At 37.4% G+C, this 27729-nt stretch overlaps 1 protein-coding gene across 3 annotated transcripts in view; it reads left to right on the top strand.

The window, feature by feature from the left end:
* AP1S2 (adaptor related protein complex 1 subunit sigma 2) overlaps positions 1-26161 on the top strand; it is a 30552-nt gene extending 4391 nt beyond the window's left edge. The window contains exons 3-6 of one of the 3 annotated variants that reach the window (XM_034649638.1): positions 6109-6217; positions 7267-7404; positions 23769-23777; positions 24597-26161. In XM_034649638.1, coding sequence (XP_034505529.1) covers positions 6109-6217; positions 7267-7404; positions 23769-23777; positions 24597-24644 — 304 coding nt within the window. In that variant the 3' untranslated portion in view covers positions 24645-26161. Of the gene's footprint in view, positions 1-6108; positions 6218-7266; positions 7405-20237; positions 23012-23768; positions 23778-24596 lie in introns of those variants that run through there. The other 2 variants (XM_034649639.1, XM_034649640.1) reach the window with 2 other exon arrangements.
* The last annotated feature ends 1568 nt before the right edge of the window (positions 26162-27729 follow it).

Below are 27729 nucleotides of genomic sequence, written 5' to 3'. Positions count from 1 at the left end.
AATAATTTGGGAGAAGTGACTTGTCCAAGGTCATATTCTAGTTAGTGACTGACAAGAAGGCTAGAAGCCTTCTCATGTCTGAAGCGTGAAGGCAAAGGTTTTAAACGGGGATGAGAAAAGAGCAGATACACACTTCTGAGAGGATCCTTGTAATTGGAGAATGGGTAGTTGGAGGGTTGAGGCTGGCACCTGAGAGAGCTCTTAGGAGACCGCATTGTAATGAGGCCCTGAAGGAAGACTTCTGCTGTGGCTCAGCCAGTGGAATGAGCTGTTCCTACAAGGTAAGTTTTAGAAAACTTGGTCGCTGCTAGAAGCCGGGAGGGCAGTGATTCCACATTTCTGGTTCAGCTGACAGTAAGTGTGGGTAGCAGACATGTTGACTTTGAGATGCCTAGTTTTCTCAGGGTCAGCTTGGAAGTCAGGGCGGAAATTAGGCATAAAGTGGTAGATCACCAACATTCAAGGGGCAGGCAAAGTGGGGAGGCTAAGTATAGGGTCAGTAACATCAGGAAGGGGGAGAGAGTTTTGAAAATTAAATCACCAGTGCAAATGTTGCAAAAACGAAGTGAATAAAGAATCTATTAGGTTTTACAGTGAGAGTTCATAAAATGCCATTTGTGGGAACATTTTCAGTGAAATAGTAGAAACTCTCAAAGAAATGGGCAAAGTGTGAGGTGGAGACTTTTAAACAGCAAATGTAGACTATTTCGGGAGCTTCGTTAGATGTAAAGAGGTGGTAACCACCCATAGACATAGGAGTGAGGGACAGAGTTTTAAAAAAGGTGTGAGACTTAAGCTTATTCCTAGATAGGGGAAGGAGTCCCCCGTGTGGAGGAGGAAAATGCCAGCAAGGGAATCAATCCCAGGAATTGAGATTTCTGCAGCTGAAGGCAATGGCCTGTTACAACGGAAGGCAAGTAAGCAGTCGTTGGTGTTCCCGCACACACCATTCACCCCATACATGTTGGGCCACCATTTTTTCTTTTAAAGGCTATAAAGGGTAATCTAACCTGACTCTGATGCTTGTCTCAAGCTCCTATAAATAAAGGGTGCACTTAAAAAAAGAAAAGCTTTATTATAAAATTCACATACAGAAGTTAGAATTTTTTTTTTTAAAGATTTTATTTATTTATGTGACAGAGAGACAGCCAGCGAGAGAGGGAACACAGCAGGGGAATGGGAGAGGAAGAAGCAGGCTCCCAGCGGAGGAGCCCGATGTGGGACTCGATCCCTGTACGCCGGGATCACGCCCTGAGCCGAAGGCAGACGCTTAACGACTGCGCTACCCAGGCGCCCCAGAAGTTAGAATTTTTAATCAGTTTGCATCTGCCCCCATTTCATACTGAAAACCTCATATACCATATTTAAGAATGTATTCTTTGTTGATATAAACAGGTGATTTTTTTTCTCCCTAGTCCAGCCGGAAGAGAAGACCTTTTAAGCAAAAGAATTCTTGCTTAGCTTCTGAGAAATTTGAACCAGCACTATTGCTGTTCCTGTCAGCAAGTGATCTTTAGGCCTCCCTTCTTCTATTTGTCTCAGCCACGTTCTTCTTGCTGAGCATTTCGCATAATAGTTCCCCCTCTTGGGGAGAGGTTGGGGGGGGCTCCATAAGGAGAATATAGCTGAAAAAACAGACGGAAAATCTGGGGGCTTGAACTCTGTTTGGTTTGTACCCTTAGCTAGTTTTGTGTCTTTGAACAAGTGATTTTGTGTGTGTCTCCTCATCTCTGAAATAAATGCTCTTGAAGATCCCTTAAAGACCTACCACTGTATGCTTTTTTGATTCCTATTTTATGCAGCATGTTATGGAAGAGGCACTAGATGAAAGTTTTACAGTGAATTTAAAAATACATACATCTCCAAATTACTAGTTTGAGAATTTGCCACAGTATTGTTTTCTTTACTAACAAAAGAATTTTTAATGACATACCAGTGGGTATTGAGAATAGTTTAGTTACATTCACGCCCAGTCAGCTGACACTTAGCTGACTTCGGAGAAGTCATGTGTTTTGAATATAAGAATAGGCACTTTCAGATGTTCTCTGAGTGCCAGTAATTAGAGTAAGCCTTAATCCACTCTGCTAAAAATAACCAAACATACCTTTCTTCTTACTAGTCTATTATTAATTTTACTTCAGATTTAGACTTACAAATATGTACTAAGAAAACAAAATGAGCTCATAATTGAATTTTTAAAAAGCATTTGGTTATAAAAATAGGGAGAACGCTTCAGTTTCTCTTGGTAATCTTTTACTAAATCAGTATAACAATTTTTCTCTCCCTCTTCAAAGCTCTTAAAATATTGCTTATTCAGTTTTAATTTTTGCCAGGTACAGGATTACTTTATTTAATACAGTTCCTGGCTATAGTTTTTAATATGAAACTTGGGCTTTGGAGTCAAATTACTATTCCTGGGGAGGTTACTCAATTAAGCCTGGGTCTCCTATAAATGCAAGTTAATAACAGTATCTTTCTGGAAGAGTTGTTGTGAGGATTAAAATGGTAAAATATGCAAAAGCCTTAGCTAACATTTAGTGTCTCACTCAGATTGAGGACTCAGTGAATGTTACCTGTTAACTCTTGCTTTCTTCCGTAAGCTTTCTGTAAAGAGGTGTCTTATAATCCTGATAACTAGATAAATACCTACAACAAAGAATTTGTTTAATTGATGGCTCTTTTTCCATTCTGACTGAAAGCAAACATTTAGGTACTATTGCAGGATTTTTATTTTTATTGCTTTATTTATTTTGTACTGCAGGATTTTTTTTTAAAAGATTTTTATTTGAGGGGTGCCTGGGTGGCTTAGTCATTAAGCGTCTGCCTTCGGCTCAGGGAGTGATTCTGGCGTTCTGGGATGGAGCCCCACATTAGGCTCCTCTGCTGGGAGCCTGCTTCTTCCCCTCCCACTCCCCCTGCTTGTGTTCCCTCTCTTGCTGGCACTCTCTCTCTCTCTCTCTGTGTCAAATAAATAAATAATCTTTAAAAAAATTTTTTTTAAAAAGATTTTTATTAGAGAGAGAACAAGCAGGGGGAGCAGCAGAGGGAGAGGAAGAAGCAGGCTCCCCACTGAGCAGGGAGCCCGATGTGGGGCTTGATCCCAGGACCCCGGGATCATGACCTGAGCCAAAGGCAGACGCTTAACCAACTGAGCCACCCAGGTGCCCCTGTATTGCAGGATTTTAAAAATACTGGTTGATGCTTGGACACACCAGTCCTGGTGATATTTAAATTAATATTTCTAAATGATTCACACAATTAAGGACCATTGACGAAGTGCTATTTATTTGTAAGTCAAGAGGCAGTACTGTGGATAAGGAGCAAAGATGGTGTAAGCATTAGATTGCTTAACAGTAGCATTGTTGAACTGCTGACGTTGAGTAAAAGGAATTTTACCCAAAACTATTAGTAAATTCCTTCTAATGGGATTATTTATTTATTTATTAAAGATTTTATTTATTTATTTGACAGACAGCCAGCGAGAGAGGGAACACAAGCAGGGGGAGTGGGAGAGGAAGAAGCAGGCTCCCAGCAGAGGAGCCTGATGCGGGGCTCGATCCCATAACGCGGGGATCATGCCCTGAGCCAAAGGCAGACACTTAACGACTGAGCCACCCAGGCGCCCCCTAATGGGATTATTTAAATAGCACTCTGTTCATGTCAGCTAGTCGTGTCTTTTTTATCTACCATTTTTAATGTCAGTTCCTTTAATAATTAGTTTTCTTGATTTGGGGACTTGTAACATGTCATTTGTAACATTTTCCCCAAATTCAAAACTATTTGGTGAGCATAGGTTAGGGAGGATGGAAAGTTGGAATTGCCTTTTTTATTATTTTAATTTTGCAATTTTATTTTTTATTTTTTAAAAAAGATTTTGTCAGAGAGAGCACAAGCAGGGCGAGCTGCGTGCAGAACAGGCAGAGGGAGAAGCAGTCTGCTGAGCAAGGAGCCTGATGTGGTACTCAGTCCGAGGACCCTGGAATCATGACCTGAGCTGAAGGCAGACACTTAACCGACTGAACCACCCAGGCGTCCCTAATTTTATTTTTTTAGAGAGAGAGTGAGCACACGTGAGCAGGGCTAGGGTGGAAGGGTGACAGAGGGAGAGTGATAGAATCCCAAGCCGACTCCATGCTCATAGCAGAGCCCGACACAGGGCTCAGTCTCTGGACCATGAGAACATGACCTGAGCCAGAATCAAGAGTCGGACGCTTAACTGACTGAGCCACCCAGGCCTCCCCCGTTGCCTTTTAAACTGATAAACAAAACCATAAGGTAGGAAACAGAGGAAGCACTTTGTTAAAGTTGGAGGTGGTGCCCCTTTATGTCCTCCCTGCTAATAAATGAATATGTTCAAAAGCCTGCTCTCTCAAGACTGCAGGAGACCTACCATTTTTTTTTAAAGATTTTATTTATTTATTTGAGAGAGAGACAGCCAGCGAGAGAGGGAACACAAGCAGGGGGAGTGGGAGAGGAAGAAGCAGGCTCATAGCGGAGGAGCCTGATGTGGGGCTCGATCCCATAACGCCGGGATCACGCCCTGAGCCGAAGGCAGACACTTAACCGCTGTGCCACCCAGGCGCCCCAAGGAGACCTACCATTTTAAATAACTTAATGTATAAGTCCCGTAGAATGGACATGGCCATGAAGAGGGAGTCCCTAAGATGGAGTGGGAGGGAAAAGGTCTGAAGATCAGATTTCTTGTCCCAGAGCAACCACTTGGCAGACTCTACTCTTGGGCCCTGTTGTTGTTCCCCCCCACCCCCAATCAACGATGATGATGCTTGCTGTTGGAAAAATCAAATAATTGATCTTTATTTGATCAATTTGATAATAGAGCATTCTGTAAATACCAGTTATTTTCATACTGAAAAGCAAGAATTGATTGAATTCCAAAACTGAGATTGTATTATTTTCCATTAATGCTATGAGCAGTAATTGCTTATTGTGTTTTCTAAAAATCACTTAAATGCTCCTCAGTGAAAATTACAATCGAAACTGAGACTTGTTTAAAATGTCTTAGGTTTTCTGTTTCTTTTTGTTTTATTTTTTTCCCAAAAGCCTTTAATACACTTAAACCATTTGAAAATGCTCTTTTAATCCGCCTCAAAAGACTTAATCATTGTTTGCTATGCCTCAAGGTTGTAAAGTTTTGGCTTCCTTGGGTCAAATATCATGTAATCCCATGTGCTAGCATCCTAATTTGGAAGAGAACATGGATTTTCCAATCTTATTATTCAAACGGTAAATAACCTAAACTTTCATTTAACAGAACTGGGAAAATTTGAGAACAGGTCTCAGTTTCCCCTGTTCTCTTTCTCTAACTTCTGTAATAACTTAGAACTGTTCTTTTCTTGGAGTTTATTCCACAGTCCTAGAAACCTTAATAACAGTTCCAGTTCTGTGCCGTTGGAAGTCAAGATAGTAGTTACCCTTGGGGGTAGCATAGCAGGTTGTGACCTGGAGGGGTTAGGAGAGGGGATTCAGGAGTTCCATAATCTGTTTCTTGATCAGGGTGCTGGTACACTGGTTCACTTTGAGAACTCCTCAAGCTATATATATATATCACTTGTGTTCTTCTCTGTTGTGTATATTACACTTCAACAAAACATTTCAGGCATTGCCTTCACATTGACAATATCTTCAGTAAGGCCTTCAGTTGGAGAGTTTATCTTCTTCCCTGTTTACTTGTAGTTTGAATTAATCACACAGTGCATTTTGTTTTAATTAAGTAAACATAAGATTATATTTCATACAATTTAGGACCATTATATTTCATTCAATGTATTTCATAACTGGGTCCAGGTATGTTTTAGAATATTCACAGAAGGCAGCTTGAAAGAAGAAGAGCAAAATGAGTTACTCTTTCTACATTTCTGGATGCTATGATTGAGTGATTATTTTGGGGGTTTTTTTTTTGGTTTTTTGCATGCCTGTACTTTTCAAACTTTCTCTACATGCTTTCATTCCTTTTGTACTGTGGGAGGAAAATAATCTATACTGTTGTAAAAGGGGAAATAAACTGTAAGTATGGGATGTTTCACAATAGGATATGAAAACATACTTAGATTATAGGGTGACATTTTTTCCACATTTGCTTTGTTACAGATACGCTAGTCTGTATTTTTGCTGTGCTATCGAGGATCAGGACAATGAGCTAATTACCCTGGAAATAATTCATCGTTATGTGGAATTACTTGACAAGTATTTTGGCAGTGTGAGTAGTATTTTGTTTTAGGAAATTGAATGCCATAGTATTTTTAAATCTTTTCTGTAACAAGTTATTTGATTGTCTTGGGGATTCTGTGTGAAAGTAACTGCAGGGGAGGGAAGGGCTGACTGTCCCCTGCCAGCGGGCCCAGTCAGTTAACTGCTGGAATGCTTGACCCCACGGCCCTACTCATTTAATGATGGTTGTGAGAATGAGGTTTAAAATAGTGAAACATAGGGGAGCCTGGGTGGCATAGCGGTTGGGCGTCTGCCTTCGGCTCAGGGCGTGGTCCCGCGTTATGGGATCGAGCCCCACATCAGGCTCCTCCGCCATGAGCCTGCTTCTTCCTCTCCCACTCCCTCTGCTTGTGTTCCTTCTCTCGCTGTCTGTCTCTATCTCTGTCAAATAAATAAATAAAATCTTTAAAAAATAAAAAAAAATAAAATAAAATAGTGAAACATAGGGGCGCCTGGGTAGTGCAGTCGTTAAACGTCTGCCTTCGGCTCAGGGCGTGATCCCAGCGTTCTGGGATTGAGCCCCACATCAGGCTTCCGCCATGAGCCTGCTTCTTCCTCTCCCACTCCCTCTGCTTGTGTTCCTTCTCTCGCTGTCTGTCTCTATCTCTGTCAAATAAATAAATAAAAAATCTAAAAAATAAAAAAATAAAATAGTGAAACAGAAAGGAGTTCAACTGCAAAGATAAATATTCTGGAAGTGCTTAGTATAGAATTTAGATTTGGTAAGCAGTTACAATCACATTATCCAGGAAATATGTATTTAAAAAGGTCATTGTTTATGAGTAGAGAATTATTAAGTTGCCCATGTTGGGAGCTTCTCGAATCAGGTCTTAACTTAATTTGTAGGCCTTCTGTTTCCAAGTACTTGAGATTTGAAAATTAAGCCGACTAAATCAGTGGTGCTTAGTTATTAGCCAGATTGCCATTTTTAGAAAGAATTAAGATCGATTCACTCTGATCAGATTTTATTCCTTACCTGATGGTGGGTAAGTATGTTTTGCTTTCTTCAGTTTTAACACTGTTTTTCTTGCTTTCCAGGTGTGTGAACTTGATATCATCTTTAATTTTGAGAAGGCTTATTTTATTTTGGATGAGTTTCTTTTGGGAGGGGAAGTTCAGGAAACATCCAAGAAAAATGTCCTTAAAGCAATTGAGCAGGCTGATCTACTGCAGGAGGTAAGCTAATTGGAGTTCTCTTTACTAGACATTAGCATGTTTTGCTATTGCTAGGGAAGTCCAGTTATGTTCCCTCATTCTTAAAGTTTCAGAAATTACTCTGAAGCATGCTTGGCATGTAGTGTCCATGAGCAGTATCTTAATTGGAGTATGTGTCAGTCACATCAACTTAGTTATCTGTGGATGGATTTTTTGCTTTGGAAATGGTCTGTCATATTGATGGCCCATTTTTGGACCCCAAAACACTAGAGTCTAAACCTTTAGAAGACAGACTAAGAAGGGAAAAGATTTGTCCAACAGTAATTTGAGAATTCTCAATCCATTGTTCTGAATTACTGCAGATAACCCCTTTTCACATTAGTGTGGCTGGATAATCAGCTGATTGTGAGACTATGGCATTTTCATCCCAGATTGGTTCATATTTTCACCTCATGTCCATTAAGTGCAAATGTAGCCAAGGAAATGATAATGTTATAATTATACCTTTGTAGAACTCTCTAGTTTTGTGTTAGCAAAACTAACTAAAAAGCATTTGGGCCTTTCTTTGCTCTTTTTAAAGATTTATCTATTTATCTGAGAGAAAGGGGGAGAGAGAGAGAGAAAGAGAGCACAAGTGGGAGGGAGAGGCAGAAGGAGAGGGAGAGCGAAAATCTCTCAAGTACACTCCACACTGAGCAGGGAACCGACTCAGGGCTCAATCTCAACGCCCCTGAGATTGTGACCTGAGCCAAACCCAAGAGTTGGATGCTTAACCAACTGAGCTGCCCAGGCACCCCTCTTTGCTCTTTTTAAATAACAAACATGTTCTGTCAAATGACTGTATTCTTATTTTGCCTTGATATCACAGGAACCGTTGATAAACTCCCATTTCCAATTTTCACATTTGTCCTTGGTTATTTGTATATTTGTTTCTGGACCTTCAGTTTCTGAAATTTAAAATTTCATAGATAAGGCCACCTTTTTCAAAATATTAAAGATACCTTAATTCAGATACCAAGTTGAATTATGCTTTAGTGGTAATTGTGGTTTTAATCAAATAGGAAGTCTATAGCACAAGGAGAAGGAGCTAGTCAATATAAAAAATGTAGTGTGTTTCCATTAAGTTAATTCTCTTTTTTTATTATTAAAGGAGGCTTTAAATACAATTTTTTAGCATTTGTGTTATAACAGAAGTGTGAACTAAAAAGAGTACATCTCTGTTTCTTAACTGTGGGCCTCTGTGGGAGGTAGGGCTTTGGTCATGGCTCTGCATTAGTCACTGACTGGGTCAGTTGTGAGGATTGCTTCAACTTGGGATGACATCATTCAGAACGTACATATATTAAATATAAGAGAATACATTGTACATGTAATGATCTTGAGTTAACAAAACAGTGGTTAAGATGCCTGCAAAAGTGGAATCTTTTGTTGGCAGCCCTGATGCTAGCCAACGTCAGTAGTGAAATGAGCACAGCCCCTTTGCCTTATGTGTAGTTTGGCACAGTTCTTTATTAATTGACCGCAAATATGTCATTGGGAAGATTTTTTTTTTTTTAACATCTGATATTGTGACCACAAGTTCATATTGTGCTATTGTAAAGTTGGTTTTAAAGTTAGGACCTCCTTATTTTGCTGTTTACTAATCAGGCTTTTCTAAAAATAAGGTCAAACCAGAATCAGGAACTGGGAATTTTTCATATTTGTCTCTTCCTTTGTTCACTTTTATATTTCATTATTATGTAACTATATTCTGCTCTGTCAGATCCTGGTGTTTCCTCTAAGTTCTTCATCATTTCCTGATTAATTACATCTCCCTTAAAACATTTCTAAAGTTCTTGAAGTTCACCTTTTAATTTTAATATATTTTTCCTGGAGAGTAGTATTTAGGGCACTGATCTTTTCTGTGTCTGGATTGTTTTTTAAACTCTACTGAACAATTGCTATAGACTTTATAATATGACAGGCATACTAAGTTTACTTTATAGCTTGCATTGGGGATAAAAATGTCATTCCAGGGGCGCCTGGGTGGCACAGCAGTTAAGCGTCTGCCTTCAGCTCAGGGCGTGATCCCGGCATTGTGGGATCGAACCCCACATCAGGCTCCTCTGCTATGAGCCTGCTTCTTCCCTCTCCCACTCCCCCTGCTTGTGTTCCCTCTCTCGCTGGCTGTCTCTATCTCTGTCAAATAAATAAATAAAATCTTTTAAAAAAAAAAAAGTCATTCCAAGTCCATATTTGTGAGTATGTGTGTATCTCCCCTATTAAAGTATCTTAATAGTAAGATACCTCCTTTTTTGAAGTAGTATTTTTGTATCTCTGGAGAAAGGAGTGGAGAGAAGCATGGGATGTCTGTGGTCCACGTTAAGATTTTTCTTTCCCTGTCTCACCCTGGTTAAAAAAAAAAAAAATTTGACTACTGTTAACTACAGTGTATCTTTAGAAGAGAGCTTTGGCCCTGTTTTTCATCTGTGACTACCTTAAGATTGTTTTGTACATAAACCAAAGTGATAGTATATTAAGACATTTTCTATTCAGTGGTCCGAGTGAACCATTTTTCTTAATTTAGCCATTCAGGTCTTGAGGCAGGACACAACTGGTCAGTTCTGAATTTAGAGTGAGTTATAGTACATGGCAGGTTAAGGCCTTGTGAAGCAGTAAGGCTTCAGATGCTTCTGTTCAGGTTAATCTGTTAGTCATTCAGGTTATTTGCCCACATACTGTCGCAAATCCAGGGATGACAAGATGCTTGTTTCCTAAAATAGATTAATTTATATGTTGATACATGATACATGTTTACATCTTTGGAAGAGTATTTAATATGTTCATAAAATAGGTGGTGGAATAAGATGAGAAAAAACGGCTAAATTTCTTTAAAGTTTCCCTTTTACCCAATTTATATAAACATCTTGTGGTTTGTTTAGGTAGTTCTTCATTTTATAGGCAAACAGGGCAGACAGTTGATAAAGTAGGTTTTCTATTAGCATCTTATATATAGTCAGTAATGAGAACATGTCTGGACACCATGAGAGCAAAAAAGAACTATGATGATAGCTAATGCTTATTGAGCACTTGGATGGGAAGCTTCCTGTGCTAATCCTCACGATGCCCTGAGAAGGATCATGAGCACCTTTTTAACAAGTGAAGAAATAGAGGCTCAGTGAGGTTCCAGTGACTGGTCCTAGCATTCCAAACCCGGATCGCTGGACTTCAGAGCTATGTGATATCTTGATCAGTGAGTAATATCCGTGTCTCCCCCTGCCCTATTTGTGTATTGTCTTGGTATGTGTATCTTAAACCTTCTGTTTCTGGTACCGACTTCTGTGTTTTTCAGTAATAAAGTGATTCATCATTCTGGAGGTTTTTCTGTATGGAACAGAGTACATTTCCTAACACAGATGCCATTTTTTACCTCTTATACTGAAAATTTTCATTGTCCGAACTATCAGTAGTTGGTATTTTTAAATTGAGTGTATAGATATAAATAACATATCTTTAAAATCATTTCTTGTTGGATTTATCAAAGCTGGATTTATAGTAGCTTTTTTGGTCGTATAATGTGGGATATAGTATTCACGTAGCCTATGTCATGAATATGATTTTGCTTCCAAAATTGTAAATATAGCTGTAAAGACACTTATCTAAATGCAGCCTTAAAATTATAGTAGTCCTAAGTAATTTATTTTAATTCAGTTTTGTCTGTATTGTGATTTTTCTGTTTGGTATCAGGTCTTTTACTTGATTATTTCTAAACACCAACAGTGCCTTTGAATTTATAATGAAAGTATCTGTTGGCTTAATGATACATGGAAATAGCAAAATGATTTTTATTTTAGCCCTTTTAAAATTTGTGAAATACACATTTCCATCCTTAAGAATGTTTATTTTCTTCAGAAAAATTTCTTTAAAATTTCCCTTTTATTCAATTTGTATAAATGTCATGTAGTTTGCTGAAGCAAGTCTATCATTTTATAGGCAAACAGGGCACAGTCAGTGGATAAAGTAGATTTTCTATTAGCATATTATAGCCAGTAATGAGAACATAAGTGTGTATTTGAATAATAATTGCTAAAACATCAGACATTGTGATTAAATAATAAAGATACCTTTTTTATTTTACTTAGTTACTTGGTAAACAGTGGTTCAGTTTTGACATTTCTAGAGTGAATTCCGTATTATTTTTCGTATTTGGTTCTGTGAATACATAGTTAAATTTGGGGGTAAAGCCCAGAAAAATTAGTCCATTATCCAATTTTTAATGTTTGTTGGAATTTAACACAGGTTTTCTTAACATGCCACTGGTACTTAGCTTGATTCTTAAATTACTAAAGTGCAACATGCTGAGATTACTAAATTGACATTCTTTGCAATACTTGGAACATTTCCCCCCCCCACCAATTAAGGGCCTATTTTAAGCTAGTTTTTTGAGGGGGAGGACATGGGGGAGTGGTACAGTTGATTTATGAACATAGATCTAATGACCAAGGAAATATAGAGTGCATTTTCTTTGTAAAATCGGGCACTTACCAGTTTTTCTCTGCTGTTAATTTTATAGAGCCAGAATGAAGAATGGGGAGGTTTGTCTGAGGATATCTTATGATAAAGAGCAGTCTAAGGCTTTAGTCCCTTTGACCCCCAACTTATTTATTGGTAACTACCAAATTTACCATTTTTGTGGCATGGATAAAATGGGGTGTTATGCAAAGACTGTTGCACGTGAGATGATTTCAAGTCCTTGCCTGATCTGTGAAGATCAAATAGTTAAAATACCAGGCGTTGGGCTTTAACCTCAGCGGTTAGATGCATGATGGTGTTGATCGGCGCTTTGAGATGTGTCAGCCTTTCTTTTTTATACTAACAGCATCGTTTTGAAATTTGTGGGGGTTTTCCTTTTGAGCTTTGTTTGCTGTTGGTATTGTTTCTCACTAATCTGAGCAATGCAAAATAAGTGAGCTACCAAAAGCAAGCAGTACACTCACGGATTTGCTTCTACTTCGACATGATCCACTTCAGGAAGAGATTCTCTTGGATTTGCAGTTGTTAATCTGCCTCGGCTAGAAAGTGGTGCTCTGTGGAGAATTAGCGCCGCTAAAATTGATTTGTTTTAGTGCTGGGGCTGCATGATATATCTTAGTACTATGCACCATCTTTGTGGAAGTAATAAATCTGTTGGACTGCATAAAAATGGAAAGGTAAGAATCTTAGAAAAAGTGATCTTTAAAAATAAATCTTTTATAACTTAAAATTATTTTAAGTAAATAAGTACTTGAGGTATTTAATGACATGCCCTTTAGTATGAAGTTTGGGGATTTTTTTAAAAATTAAAATCTTGCTTTAAGAATATTTGGGTATGCTAGTCAAACTCGAGAATGTCATATATTGTTTTATAACAGCTAGATATGTTCAAATATATACAATAATATCATTTAACAGCAAAAAGCGTTTTGATATAAATCCTCTTAGGATTTGATCTAATTAGACAAACTCCTATGATTCCTTTGTAATTTCCACTGTTTATGTTAAAACCTTCAAGCCTAAACCTTTTAGTTTTAAATAACGTTAAAAGCTATCAAGGCTATACTCTTATGGCAGCATATTTTAATTTTTTTATAGGTAAACTTGATTGGGGTCTGCTAGAACAAACTGGATAAGTAAGGATTGGTTACATTAATGTTTGAAATGGAAAGTACAGAAGGGCAGATACAAAAAAAACAGAAGGGAGAACAAATCTTGCCTTTTGTTTACATTTTATAAGAAATTCGGCCAGTGTCCTTGGTCACTGGTTTTCAGGTTGTAATCATTTTGCTGTATGTGTGTTTTTTGAGCTCTTTGTCTGCTTTTCAGAATTTTGAGGATCCCCCCCCCGTTTCATTTTTTTTTTTTTTTTAGATTTTATTTATTTATTTATTTGACAGAGAGAGAGACAGCCAGCAAGAGAGGGAACACAGGCAGGGGGAGTGGGAGAGGAAGAAGCAGGCTCCCAGTGGAGGAGCCTGATGTGGGGCTCGATCCCAGAATGCCAGGATCACGCCCTGAGCCAAAGGCAGACGCTTAACGACTGAGCCACCCAGGTGCCCCAGCCCCCCGCCCCCGTTTCATTTTAACAAATTTTGAGCCCACTCTTCCTACTCTGGGCTATTTGTAATAATGAAAAGTTGGAGTAACTTAAAATCAGTAACTGTAAATCTGATTTTCAAAGATATTTGACAAGAACCCACAGTAATAAAATACATTTTTATATAATAGCTACATGCACATAAACTGAAAAAAAATATTTTGTTAAATAATACTTTATTTCTTGTTTTGCAATCTCACATTTTCTATTCTATTTTTTCTTTTTCTTTTTTTTTTTTTTTTTTAAGATTTTATTTATTTATTTGAGAGAGAGAGAGACAGCCAGCGAGAGAGGGAACACAAGCAGGGGGAGGGAGAGGAAGAAGCAGGCTCAGAGCGGAGGAGCCTGATGTGGGGCTCGATCCCATAACGCCGGGATCACGCCCTGAGCCAAAGGCAGATGCTTAACCACAGTGCCACCCAGGCACCCCTATTCTTTTTTTCAATGTTGATCCTGATCTACTAAATTGATCATTGTTTGCACCCTAGGATTGGGACCTGCAAAGAGCCTAGTCCTAGTTGTTGGTGATTTTTTTCTTTAAAAAGTACTTTCTGAAAAATTTCAGGGTTTGAGTTCTTTTTTCGCCTGACACATTCTTTAAAATTTTCTTTTGTTTCCTCTGTTGCCTTTTTTAAAAATAAAAGTTCCCATTATAGAAAAATTAACAAATACAGGTAAGCACACTGGAACATAATTTTACCTACCCATCAACCAGAGACAATTAGATTAACTCAGTGGTTCTCAACTGGGGTGGGGAGTGAGGCAATTAGGCGTCCTCACGGAACATTGAACAATGCCCATATTTTTGATTGTCACGACTGGCAGTGGGGTGCTTACTGGCATCTGGCAGGTGAAGACCAAGGATGGTGCTAAACACCCAGCAGTGCCCTGGACAGCCCTCCTAGAACAAGGAATTATCTCGCCTCAAGTATCAGTAGTGCTGTGTTTGCAAAACCCTGGTTTAATTTAACACAGTAGGATATATAAAGATTCCATTTACGTTTATAGACTGCTACATCTTTTCAATATATAGTCCAGAGTATAAATGACCTGAAATGAATCAGAAGTAGAAAGGGAAAAAAAACCCTAAGAACTGTAAAGGAAGGACAAATCTACTTAATAAGAACATGTAAATGGCTATAAAAATCACCTCTGTGAGTCAACAGAACACCTTTACTTGATAACCAGTGCCTGGAGAGATAATATGTGGTTGACTTTAGCACCTAACCCACAGCAAAGCTTGTGGGACGTCACTTTATAATTTCATTTCCTCAACAATAACCAAATCAGTTAATGCCTGTTAAGGTAATTGAGTTTTTACCTGGAAACAGAATTGAGTATACCCTGTAGGCAATTCGAATATTTTTTTGATTTTCTGCTGACTTCCCCATCCACCTTAGGGACTTGATAAATTTTTTTTTAGAGGGGGACTAGTTTTAAATGACCAGAATTTGCATATATAGACTTTTATTATTGTACATGTAGACTTTTGTTGTTGTACTTTTGTACCTTATTAGCCTTAAAGAATTTACTTAGTACACATCTAGAGTTTGAATATTTGAAATTCAGTGATAAAAAGAAATTCTGTTATTTTTTGAGATCCCTGATCAAATTTAAAGCATTTCACATTATCCAAATGGGAGACCTAGGCAGATACAATACGGTTACCCTGAAATATGCTTAAAACTGTTTCTTTACAGTCTAAAGTTTATATTTACTAATTAATCTGCTTTTTTAATTTAAAAAGTACAATTAACTGCCAGAGAAAGTAATTTGTTCTTAGTATTTTATAACTAATAGGTTTTAGAGTAGGCTTTACAAGATGTAGTTAAGTTATTCCCATCATTTTTAAGATAAACTTTTGAAACGTAATAGAAACATCAACAGCACAATAGGAAAAGCAGTAGATATAAATCACAATGAAAGAGAAAACAAATGGCCCTTTTACATAAGGGAATGTAAATGAAAATAATGAACTAGAACCTTTTTTGCTTTGTTCTTGGATTGGCAAGGATGAGCGACCCTCTTTGCTACTTGTAAGCACTTAAACTTATATTCCATTTTGGAGGATTAGTCTGGTGATACCTGTTAACAGTTAAATTTGTACACCTTTTGACCCATCAGTTAAATTTCAAGGAACTGTATCCAATAGAGACATACAAATACACTAAGATTCAGTATAATATTAAGCCACTGGAACTTATCCAAATGTTAATCAGTGGGAAATAGGTTAAGAAAATTACAGTACAGCCATACATGAGACTGTTATCTGTCTGTAAAAGAAATGAGATTGATTTCTAGGTAATGATATGGAAAAATATTCAAGGTGTATCAAGTGAGAAAAGATCTAGGAGTGGGACATTAATTTACCGGCATTACCTCTGAAAATGTTTGAGGTCCCCCCCTTTTCTAGAAGTGTAAAACAAACCTGTATTAGAAGTATAAAATTTTTTTTTTTAAAGATTTTATTTATTTATTTGACAGAGATAGAGACAGCCAGCGAGAGAGGGAACACAAGCAGGGGGAGTGGGAGAGGAAGAAGCAGGCTCATAGCGGAGGAGCCTGATGTGGGACTCGATCCCATAACGCCGGGATCACGCCCTGAGCCGAAGGCAGACGCTTAACCGCTGTGCCACCCAGGTGCCCCTAGAAGTATAAAATTTTAATTTTTAAATTTTTTAAATGACAAAATGAAACTGTTTGAATGGAAGAGTACACATTGTTTTGTTCCATTAGGTAAAATTAGAGTAGGATTTGCTAAAAAGAAAAGTTCCAGCATGTAAAGTGAAGCACTTGTGTTCTCTCTTGGCCATTTTAGACACTTAACCATCTGGACAACCATATTGCTCTTGCCACTCATTACTAACTTAATGTAAAAAAAAAAAAATCATTTATTAGTGCCTCACAATTGTTGGTGGAATAATACTGACACCATGAACTGTATCATCTAAAAGGTACCTTACAAGGGCCTCGGATTCTCTTTTATTCATTGCTAAACATAGATCTTAGTGAATTTGGACATTCTCTGGCCCTCTGGTCTTTAAGCACAAGGAATAGTGTTCCAGAGTCGAGAGTAGGGACTTTGCCACAGAATTCAGTGAGGGGCAATAAAAGGTCCATTGTATTCTAGAACATGAGGATAGTACTTATAGTACAAGGAATAAGTGAAGCCCCTTCACAAGAAAAACGAGTAGAGCAGTAACTTCAAATTACACTTATATTTATTTTTCATTAAGTGTAAATTATTTGCTCTTTGAACACATCGTGTGCTAGAAAGAGAAAATCAGGAGACTAGGTTTTCAGTTTCGGATCCAATACTGGTAGTTAAGCACTCATCTCAACAGGATTTAAGCCTTCAGATAAGTGCTAAACTTCCAGTTTCTTTATAGTTTCCCAGACTGTTATACTTTTGAGTCATCAGCCTAGTGTGATGAATATCTGGGAATTTTTAAGGTAACGGGGTTTGTCTTTTCTTTAGAATGTAGACAGTTTTAAGAGCAGGTGTAACTTAATTCCGCTCTCTGCTGTGTTTGTTAACCTGCACTTCCCACTACCTCTGGTTCTTTCTGTAGGGGGACTGAGAAAAAGTTCCTCTGGGTATGGAGGAAAGTTGAACATACATGGGTGTGTACCAAGGAGAAGGAATGAATGCAGAGACCAGTGAAAACTAGGAATAGAATAAAGGGGAAAGTATATTGGCAGGGTGAATGGGAATGGAGTCAAAATCATTGGTCTTAGGCAAGATGAATCTTCCTCCTGTTGGGAGGAGATAACTGGGTAAAGCTGTAGTTTGTTTTTTCCTCATCATTTGAATGAGTGAAATTCAGAAAGTTGTCCTTTTCTTGTCTTTGAGAAACTTATTATCTAGAGGAGAGTTGCTGGGGACAGAGGAGAAAGAGAAGAGGTAGATGATTTGAGGAAAATGCTGAGGGTTTGGAATAGACTTAATGGCAGGGAGAAAAAGGATTGCCCGGGATTTCAGGCCCATGTCAGGTTGAAAATAATGTCTCATTGTTATTCAAAAAATAGGTTTCCAAAGAACTGATACTAAGGGCAATTTGCAGTTTGTATTTGTGTAATACAACTGGATTAAAATTTTTTTTCTGTTTTCATTCTAGCCTTTATTCCCATGTAATCTAAATCACTGATGTTTTAATGTATTGAGGAACTCAGCTTTCTGGGTAGTGGAAGAGAGTAGTTCTGGTTCCACCCAGGACCCCTTGTGTGTTGTGACAGACTCGACTCTCACCCTCCCCGATTCTTAATTAATTATTCCATGACTCAGAAGATGTTCTGGTGGTGTGAGGGCCCAGAATACTGGAGTTATATTCATCTACTATAGTATTTTCTTTGTATATAAGAGAAGAAATAACTTGGTTAATGTGGGTATACCTGTATCATTTAGCTTAAAATCAACCTTAAATGTTAGGTGGTCTTTAAGGCATTTTTAGCACAACTTTTTCAGACTCTGTCTAAACTGAGAAATTATTGAAAACATGTTACAGCAACTTAAAAATGGTAAAAGAATACATTATTTGTGTGCATTTTAGGGTTTTTCTTCTTAATTATGTTTTTCCAATGAAGAGGGTTTTCTCCCCATGAAGAATATTCTTCACAATTGATAGATGCTAATTTCTTAAGAATAATAATACCGATCATTGGCTATAAAGAATAGTTAGGCATCTCATCTACCCTTCCTTTACTGATGTAGTAAAACGTCTGTCAGAAATGCCGGGCAATCTCGTTTGAGAATTGTTTGTCCCTTTCCTAGTAAGTCTCTTCTAGGGAAGGACAGCGGTGTGCTCAGCCCTATTTGGGGAAACTACCTTTCTCTTTTCTTTCAGTGGGCATAAGCTGTCCATGGTTGGTTTTTCCATAGTATGTATAAAATTAAGAGAGAAAACAAAAAAGATGAAAAGCTATAATTTTATAAAATCTCAAAGAACTGGTATGTAGGTGAAAGGTTGACAGACTTAAACTTTTCTTGTTCTCTCTCCAGAAAACAGAGAATATGTATCACAGGAAGAGTTTCATGGGGTGTAAAAGCATACTAGGATACGTGCTGGAGTACTGACATGCATCAAAATGTAGTAGGATCTATGAATTCAGTTTGTACTTAAAATTTTGTCAAGTTTGTTATTTATATTTTAGCATTACCTGAAAAGTCTAATTACATTAAATCCCAAGGGATAGTCCCAGTATTTCCTTTAACTGATATTTTCATAGGGAATTTTGATAATGATCCATCATTGGGACTTATAATTTATTTTTTTACACAGAGAATATTGAAATAGGTTCAGAGGTTCCTTAACAACAAACCATTATTAAATACTGTGAAGGACTAAGGTCACTGGTACAGAAATAGATAAATAGAATTCCCCTATGAAAAATGAGAGCTTCTGTAAGAAAATGAAGCATTTGGGGTTTATTACTACTATTATTTTAACTTGCTGGTTCATGCCACTATATTCTGGGTGGGGAAAAAAGGCAAAACTATCTCTTTTTAAACTGTTTTAAGAATTATCTGAGGATTAAAATTTAAGTGGTACTTCTCCGATACTTGTGTATTTAATAGTTATTGTATAAGGGATCTGATACATATTTGAACAGTTTACATGACTTTGTAGCCTATCATCTTTTTTTTTTTTTTTTTAAGATTTTATTTATTTATTTGACAGAGAGAGAGACAGCCAGCGAGAAGAGGGAACACAAGCAGGGGGAGTGGGAGAGGAAGAAGCAGGCTCATAGCGGAAGAGCCTGATGTGGGGCTCGCCCATAACGCCAGGATCACGCCCTGAGCCGAAGGCAGACGCTTAACCGCTGTGCCACCCAGGCGCCCCTGTAGCCTATCATTTCAAAATGCCAACTTCAATATTAAAATGAGGATATTTTACAAGCCGTCAAATGAGCACAAGCCTTTTGGCATGGGTATAATCCCTTTGAGAGCCCGAAGAGCCACGGCCCCTCTTCTCAGGAAAATCTGTATGTAATTTTGCCTCTAGTTTCAGGGAGTTCTTTGAGTCCCTAGAAATCCATCTGTGGACACACTCGGTCAGTTTCAAACCTCACCTCAGGTTACCTCGTTGATATGAGAAACCTCTATTTACATACATTTGTAGGCATAGACATTTAACAATCTTTTTGGAGAGTTCTTTAAAATCTATCTTGAGAATTATTTTAAAAAAATAATATCCTTAGTCTCAAAGGCATAGTCTTTGGAATTTTTTTTAAGCTAAGTGAACCATTAAACACCTCCATTGCTAGTTAATATACCAAATGGGTGACTACTTTTCCACTTTTTCTTGGCAAAGATTTTCCTTTAGGATCTGTAGAGGAGTTTATGGTCACCTAAGGATGTAATGATTTTCATTAAGGGATTAAATTCCTTTACTTTGTGTAATAAAATCCTGACATACTTGAAGACTGGTGGGAGGTAGTATTCTAATTGAATTTTCAGTTAACTCAGCATTGACCAGACGATTTTACACTGAAAATCTCTTCAGCCTAATAACAGTGCTTTTGGATTTTGTAGGATATAGGTCATTTTGATTATCATTATATAACGTTACCAAAAGATGAATTGGAACTCCTAAGCACTGTTTATAAGTTAAATGTTCAGCCATAAACCAAAGAACGAAAACAAAAATTTAAGTTTCCATTTACTGTGTACTAAACATTCTAGGAATCTGATTGTGTCTGTCAGTTTGTATACTGTGTAAGAATATATGCATTTCTTTTGTAGCCACGTCATGAATATTTTAATGTCCCTGTGTACTAAATGACTACTCATCGTGTATGCAGAGTTTCACAGAGGAAATAGAGAGCTGATATACTTATGAAAGAAAATATCCCCAGCTTGGTGACTATCTTGTATAATAGAGCATTTCAGAAACCAGTACCTTTACAATTGTAATTGTTTTTCCTGTCCTCATTTTTCTTTTTCTGTTTTATTTTCATCCTATATGTGATCTTGATGTAGTTTATTCCTGCTCGCAACTAGCTTAATTTCTTCTTGAAATATGACCTATGAATGTTTTTAGTAGTAGTTCATCTTAAACACATACATGTCATCATTTACGAACCATCTGTGATTAAAATCTTGTAAGAGAAAAATTTAGCCATCGTTAAAATGTTCACCAAAGAAAACAGCGGAGACGCTATGCCCAAATAAGCGTGCAGTAACAGGGAGTGTGGCTTGGTCTTCAAATGTTTCAGGGGAGAAAAGAAATTCTCGTTAGTGTGACTATATTACAGCCTATGTGAGGTAATGTTTTCTAATGTATCACATAAAAGTGTATTTGGAAATAATTCCAGAAAGTAAAATCTGTACTGTTCCGTAGTATTTAAGGGTAAAACATTCACAGTTCTTAAGTTCCTGATGCCACCTTTATTCAGTCACATTTGTGCTAGACAGTATTGAACAGTCCCTTTAAGAGTGATCAGAAAGCTCTGTCAGAAGCCTCTGCGGCAATATCTCTTGTTTAATAAGAAGTAACCTTTTCAAAATGTTAATACTGAGTTTATATAGTTAAAATTCTAATACTCAATTTAAATACTAATATTTTTACTAGTTATGGTTTTATAATATATATTAAGTCTTCATTTAAATACTTATAATTTGTTAACTATGGTTTTATTTTAAGACTTCTAATATTGATCATGATTGTGTATACTTTTAATGAAACGTGCAACTTATTTTATTGTAAAAGGAAAAGTACCAAATAATTCACTGTTCGTATCTAGAGAGTTTAAAAGCCTAAGTTATCATTAAACAAATTCAGAAGACACTCAGGTTTACCACTGAAAGAAGACCTGTGAACATGTAGATTAGGCAGGTAGGCAGAGCAGTTCTTTCCATTCTCTATGTCCTGCACTACATTTGAAGCACCTGGATGGGCTATCAAATGAGAAACTTACCATTATACATTGAAAGCATTGGGAAACATTGGTCTTTCATTTCCATTTTTTTTCCCTCTGTCCCTCCCCCCACCCTGCAAGATGTTATTCATCTGGTTTTAATGCTGAATATGCATTGTCTCCTGCCGGTTTGCTTTGGATGCTGTGCTGTGTGCTGAGCTGTAACAAGATGTTGCTTCTTTTGTTATTTATATACAGCTGCTTGCTTTCAATTCGTAGATTCTGAAATCGCTTTTCTTGCACGTCTAAAATAAAAGTATTGCATGTACTTTGTCTCATGTGAATGACTTTTTTTCTTCTCCATCCCTTTGGACAAATAATATATTTTATATTTTGGTTTTTCCAGGTAATTTTATTAAATCGTGTAAAAAACACCAAAAGTGGCTAAGCTGGTAATCTGTTGAGTGTACAGTTCAGTACTGTTAAGTATATTCACAGTGTCATGAAAGTGACGTCCAGAAATTTTTCCTCCTGTGAAACAAACTGTATATCCATTAAACAACTCTCCATTTCCCCTTCCCCCAGCCCTTGGTAACCGCCATTCTACGTTTCTATGAATGTGACTACTTTAGCTGCTACTTCTTGTAGGTAATTTTGAGCTACAATTTCAGTGTCAACATGGGAAGATCACGTTTTATACTATGGACACAATTTGTAAAAGAAACTAATGTAGTATTTGTACAAGTCTCAAGGAGTAAAATGTATAAATGATTCCTTTAAACCAGGCCTTTTAGAAAGTACACATTTTAAATAATGCATATTTGATAAGTAACATGCTTCTCTTTGTGAAATGCTATATAGGATTGCAGGCAGTGAGCACATAGGGGAAATCTGACCAGCTCCAGGGAATAGGATGGGAGACATTTTTACATGGATCAGCGAAGAATGTTAGCCGTATAGAATTCAGTGTAGGCATCTTTTAATAAATGCATTAAAGGTTACATGGTGTTTTTAAGAACTATTGAACATTACAACTGACCTATGAACAATGAGGGGGTTAGGAGCACTGACCATCCCAGGCAGTTGAAAACCCACATAGAACGTTTGACTCCCCACAAACTTAATAGCCTACTGTTGACTGGAAGCCTTACCAATAACCTAAACACTCCATTAACACATCTTTTGTACATGTATTATGTACTGTATTCCTAAAGTACGCTGGAGGAAAAAAATGTTAAGAAAATCCTAAGGAAAATACACTTATAGTACTGTATAGTAAAAAGTCTCTGTATAAATGGACCTGTACAGTTCAAATCCGTGTTGTTCAAGGGTTAAATGCAAATGATTATTTTTAAATTGTTTCAAGCTGTATGTGGTTCAGATGTCAGTATATTTAATGTTTAAGGCTAAACATACATCAAAAACACTGGTTTATTACATCATTCTTGGGAGTGTTGGCATCTTTTCCATCAGACTTACTTTAAGAACTCTATCATGAAAACTCAGCTTCAACACCTGTAACTCAATACTCATAGTAATATGCTTGTTGTGTCATCCATCTCCCCTCCACCTCCATTTTGGCCTCGGGGTTTTAAAGCAAGCCCTGGACATAATTTCATCTTCGATACTTCAGTATGTATCACCAAGAGACTGAAGTACCACACCCCCCAAAATTTAACTCCTAATATCTTGTTCCCAGTTCAATTTTTCCTAACCGCCTGAAAATTGCATTTCTATAATTGGTTTGTTAGAACCAGATTCCCAATGAGGCTCACACTGTATCTGGCATCCTCTTGAGTCTTCTCACCTTCAACAACTCCCCTGCTTTTCGTCCCTGCCATTTTTTTTTCTTTTTAACCGAGTCACCCATGCTGTAGAATGTCCTCCATTCTGTATTTGGTGGATTGTAATCTTGTGGCAATGTTTAACTTGTTTGCCTATCCCCCATATATATTTTGATGTACCCTGGTTAGGATGAGGTTTAATGTGGGGAGCGAGGGCAAGAATACTTCATAAGATAACCTTTCTTCACCAAAGCCGATTTTTACCCATTTTTCATTAGTAAACAAACCTCCTAAAACTTGTGAACTTTATACAGAGTTGGTTTATAATATTTTATTGAGTACTGAATGCTAAATACCTTCATGTAGGCAGGTCTCAATCGTGTAATGTTACCAATTAACAGTTTTTGAGCACTTTCTAGAAGTCAGGCACTAAGCCTTCTCTCCCTTAAATGTCTAGTAAGAAGGTAAGTATTGTGATCCTTGTTTTCCAGATCAGGAAACAGGCTAGTGTTTAATTTACTTACGATTAAATTACATTAACCATGTAATGCTTTACATACAATTAAATCTAATGTATGGATTTACAGTTTAATTTTTTTTCTTTTCCTTGTTTTTTGCTGTACCACAATTAGGATGCAAAAGTAAGTTATTATTGGATACTAAAAATTGCATTTTCTTCATTAAATTGTCATATGCCTTTTAATTACAAAATTGTTGCAAGTAATACCTGATTTTGACCTTGGTCCTGTTTTGTGATGTGCACAATCAGCCGCTTTGGAAAATTTTTAATTATTTTTTTCTAGATACGCCTGCTTTGTTTTGTCTTCCTTTGACATTTAAAAATGAGTATTGGTTGTGGCATAAGACAAAAATGCCTTTGGTCCTAGAGTACTCTTTGTAGTATGTTGCCTCCACTGAAGCCACTGGTTGCCCTGGGAGGGCTGGGAAGGTGAGGTTCTGCAGCGGTGCTGCTGGGGACAGTTAAGTCAAAAACTGAGCAAAAAACGCAGAGGAAGACATTTCTATAAATACATGTGACCTAAAGGGGGGGGGAGCATGGAAAACAAAATTATGTGAAGATTGGGGAGAACTCTGGGTTTTCCCTGTTTTTTTATTTAGGGGAGGCTTTTAACACTAAGGTAACTTACCTTTCCTGTAGCTAATTCGATAGTGATTTCCTAAATTGCCAGTGGGTTTGCCTGCTTTTTGTGACAGCAATGGTACTCAGCACATTGGTAGGTAATCAGTGGGTATTTAATGCATGCTGAAAATATCCTTCTGTGGTCTCTGACGTTGGGGCGCAAAACCGTAAATAACCACCTGCTCTCAGTATTCGAATGTGCCCAAACCAGTGACCTGCTTGCATTGTTCTCTGAAACTTGCACATCCCTCCGCGTCAATTTCACATTCTCCAGCCTCCCCGGATCTGCTTACCAGAGTCTCACATTTTCCCTCCACAGGAAGCTGAAACCCCACGTAGTGTTCTTGAAGAAATTGGACTGACATAACTCTCCTCCCTTGTTGATGACTTCTTGTGGCATTTCACACACTGTAGATGGTCACTGCCTTCATGTCCATGTTAGCTAATGGTATAAGATGACGTCTTGTCAGTATTACTGTTTTGCTAACCTGCTTCATTCAGGCCTACACAAAGTTTTTTTTTTTTTTTTAAGGGAACTTTGGTTAATTAAGTAATAAGGGACTTAAATACGAATTAGAATGATGCAGAAAAAGAATGGTACCTTTCTGGATATTTTAAAGTTTACAGATCTGTTTCTCTCAATCTAATCATGCATCTATGAGAATGACACAATCAGGTAATATACATTCATTAATTACCGTCTTTGGCAAAGGAAACTGTTAAATTATAATATGAAACCTGGTTTTATGAAACCAAAGACTAGTGTGTAGCATTTCAGCATATATGAGAATAAAGGGAATCGATACTCACATATCAAATGAATTAAAATTCAACTGTTTGAGACTTAAAAAAAAAAAAAAAACCAAATTTACGCCAAAGACCCTTATTGGAAACTACATACTTAAAGGGAATACACAAAGGACTAAATTAAAATGATGTGTTTTACACTAAAAATAGTGTTTTACACTTTATTTCTCTGGCATTCCAAACTGGGGTCGAGGAACAGAGTATCGGCTGTTTAATAGTGAGCACGTTATTTTTAAGGCCAAGGAACATTCAACTCCTGAGACAGATTGTTTTTGTGGTCATAACCATTTAGTGACTTAGATGGTTTTTGATGCCCCCAAATAGAAATGGAAACACTGACTTACCGGAATTCTTCATAATGGCATCTTACGGTAAATATGTTCCTCTCTTCACAAAGTGTTGCTTAAGTCATTGTTTAAAGCACGAATATTCCTCCTGGGGTGCTTGTTACGGCCAAATTTATTTTGCTTCCCTCCACTTACAAGTGCTGCAAACTTTAGGGCAGCTTCCTTCCCTTCCATGGCAATGCCTAGTTATCAGAAATCTTACAAAAGCAGACACCACGTTTCATGTAAAAGAGTTGAATGAGGTAAGATGACATTAGTGGGCCCTGTATTTTTTAAGGCTCTACAGTTGTTTCAGTGTCACTTTTATACATACTTGTGTGTATGTAAACATGTTTTCATGGTTTACACTTTCATTTGTATCTGCTGGGCTGGAATAAGCTTTGTTGTGATTGTGACCAGTACATATTCAGGCCATGTTAGCACTATCACATCACCAATTAGTTGTAATAAATGTTCAACGTACACCACTGTAGTGTGTTTTTATCTTTCTCTTTGCAGAAGTTTGTCAAACTATGGGGGAGCTGCTGAAAGAATTTTAAATTTTTCTCAGTAAAATGTCAAAAATTCACCTCCATTTGAAGGTGGATGCTAAAAGCACACACAAGGTAAATGATGGAAGATATAAGGAGTTTTCATGTACTTCAAGCTCACTAAAAAATAATGTGGCTTCCATGCTGAGAGCTTATCTACACATTTATTTTCAATCAATAAATGCCGCTTTTAAAACCTTGATGCAGTTAACGTTTCTGCTTTCTGAAGGAGCAACTCTCATTACTCCAGGTAATCAAAGGTATTGCAAATCAACTAGATCACCCCCCCAATGCCCCCAACCGCCCCGAACTGGAGGTGCTAGCAGGTAAATGAACTGGTATTTGCAAACTAGCCCCTAATATAAGCAGCAACTCAAAGCTTTGGTTATCATGATAGTTAAGGGACCTCCTACTAGCTGCAAATGGGAAATATTACATACTAAAGCAAGGATATTAAAGAACAAGACATCAACTACCATCAAGTTTCTAGTCTGCTAAAAAGGTACTTGCAGACATGGGTAGTCTCCAACACTCATCTGGTTTATTCACTGAAAACAGGCCTGATGGGCTTCTGCTGGCACTGTAGAGCTGGAATGTTTAAATCATAAATAGTAATCAGGTTATAAGTTTAAAAAACAATACATTTAAGTTCAAGATGGACACATCAGGATAATGAACCAGTCAACTGGTTTAAAACTGCTCTGTCCCTCCCTCCACACCACAGTGCCAGTGAATGCTGGAGGGGAAAGACCCCATCATCTCATTACACCTTGAGCACAAGCTGGTGTTTACCCTATTTTGTCCTCCATGATCTATGAAGGCTATTCAGCTCGGAATACCACCTTTAATTTTGTGTATCTCGGCTGTATTTAGGGAAGTACTGAAAAATACTGGATTTAGGGATACTTACTCAGCATTAGTGAATCCAGTAGGTAATTAGAGAAAATTTTCAATCATTTTTAGGGTAAAGCAGGCATTTAAAGTTGAACAAATCAATTTTTAAAGTAAAATGATTTCTGGACCATACTTCCTTTTATAGGCTACATACTAAGAACTCTCATTTCAACAGATAACCACTTACTCAGAAATCCCAATCTTAAAATTTCTTTCCCTGTTAGCTTCAATACTTTGTGCATCCTTAAGCCCTTATTTCCAAATCCCAAGTTGCCAAAAGCCACATACTCTAAAATTCAAGATGTCCAGTATGGCAATGGAAAGGTTATAAAGAAAATTAAAAACATATAAGGAAGTTTAAGAGCATCTTTTCTTTTTTATGCTCTGAAGTCTAAGAATGATATTTTTTTGCCTTGAGCCTTTTTTTTTAAACAAATTTCTCTGACCACTTTTTTAATGAGAATTGCTTTAACACTAAGCAGATTCAGTGGCAGTGACCCTAATTTCCCAGAAAATGACAAAAATAAGACTTACCTCTATATAAACAGCTCCCCAACACACTATAAAAACGATGAAGCCCTTAACGGAAAACCTCCAGCTGAGAAGGGGCTGTGAATATGGGACAGGATGGAGGGGAAATAAACTGACTTTAAAACAAAAGGAATTTTAAAGTCAAAAAGCTAGTCAGCTACTGCATATAGAAAAACCCAAGAGATTATTAGTAAAGGGCAAACAACCAAACTTAACAGCCATCAAATACAGAAGTGTCTGGCTCAGCCAATACACAGAGAATCAAACAGTTGAACATCAAATTTACCAAACCGGCAAAAATTAACTTGGTGGTGTGGGAATAGCAAAACTCACTGCTGAGAGA

Source organism: Ailuropoda melanoleuca, chromosome X, assembly GCF_002007445.2.
Source record: "Ailuropoda melanoleuca isolate Jingjing chromosome X, ASM200744v2, whole genome shotgun sequence".
NCBI lineage: Eukaryota > Metazoa > Chordata > Mammalia > Carnivora > Ursidae > Ailuropoda > Ailuropoda melanoleuca.
Note: the sequence above shows the minus strand (reverse complement) of the source record. Positions and strands in the feature narration are given on the sequence as shown.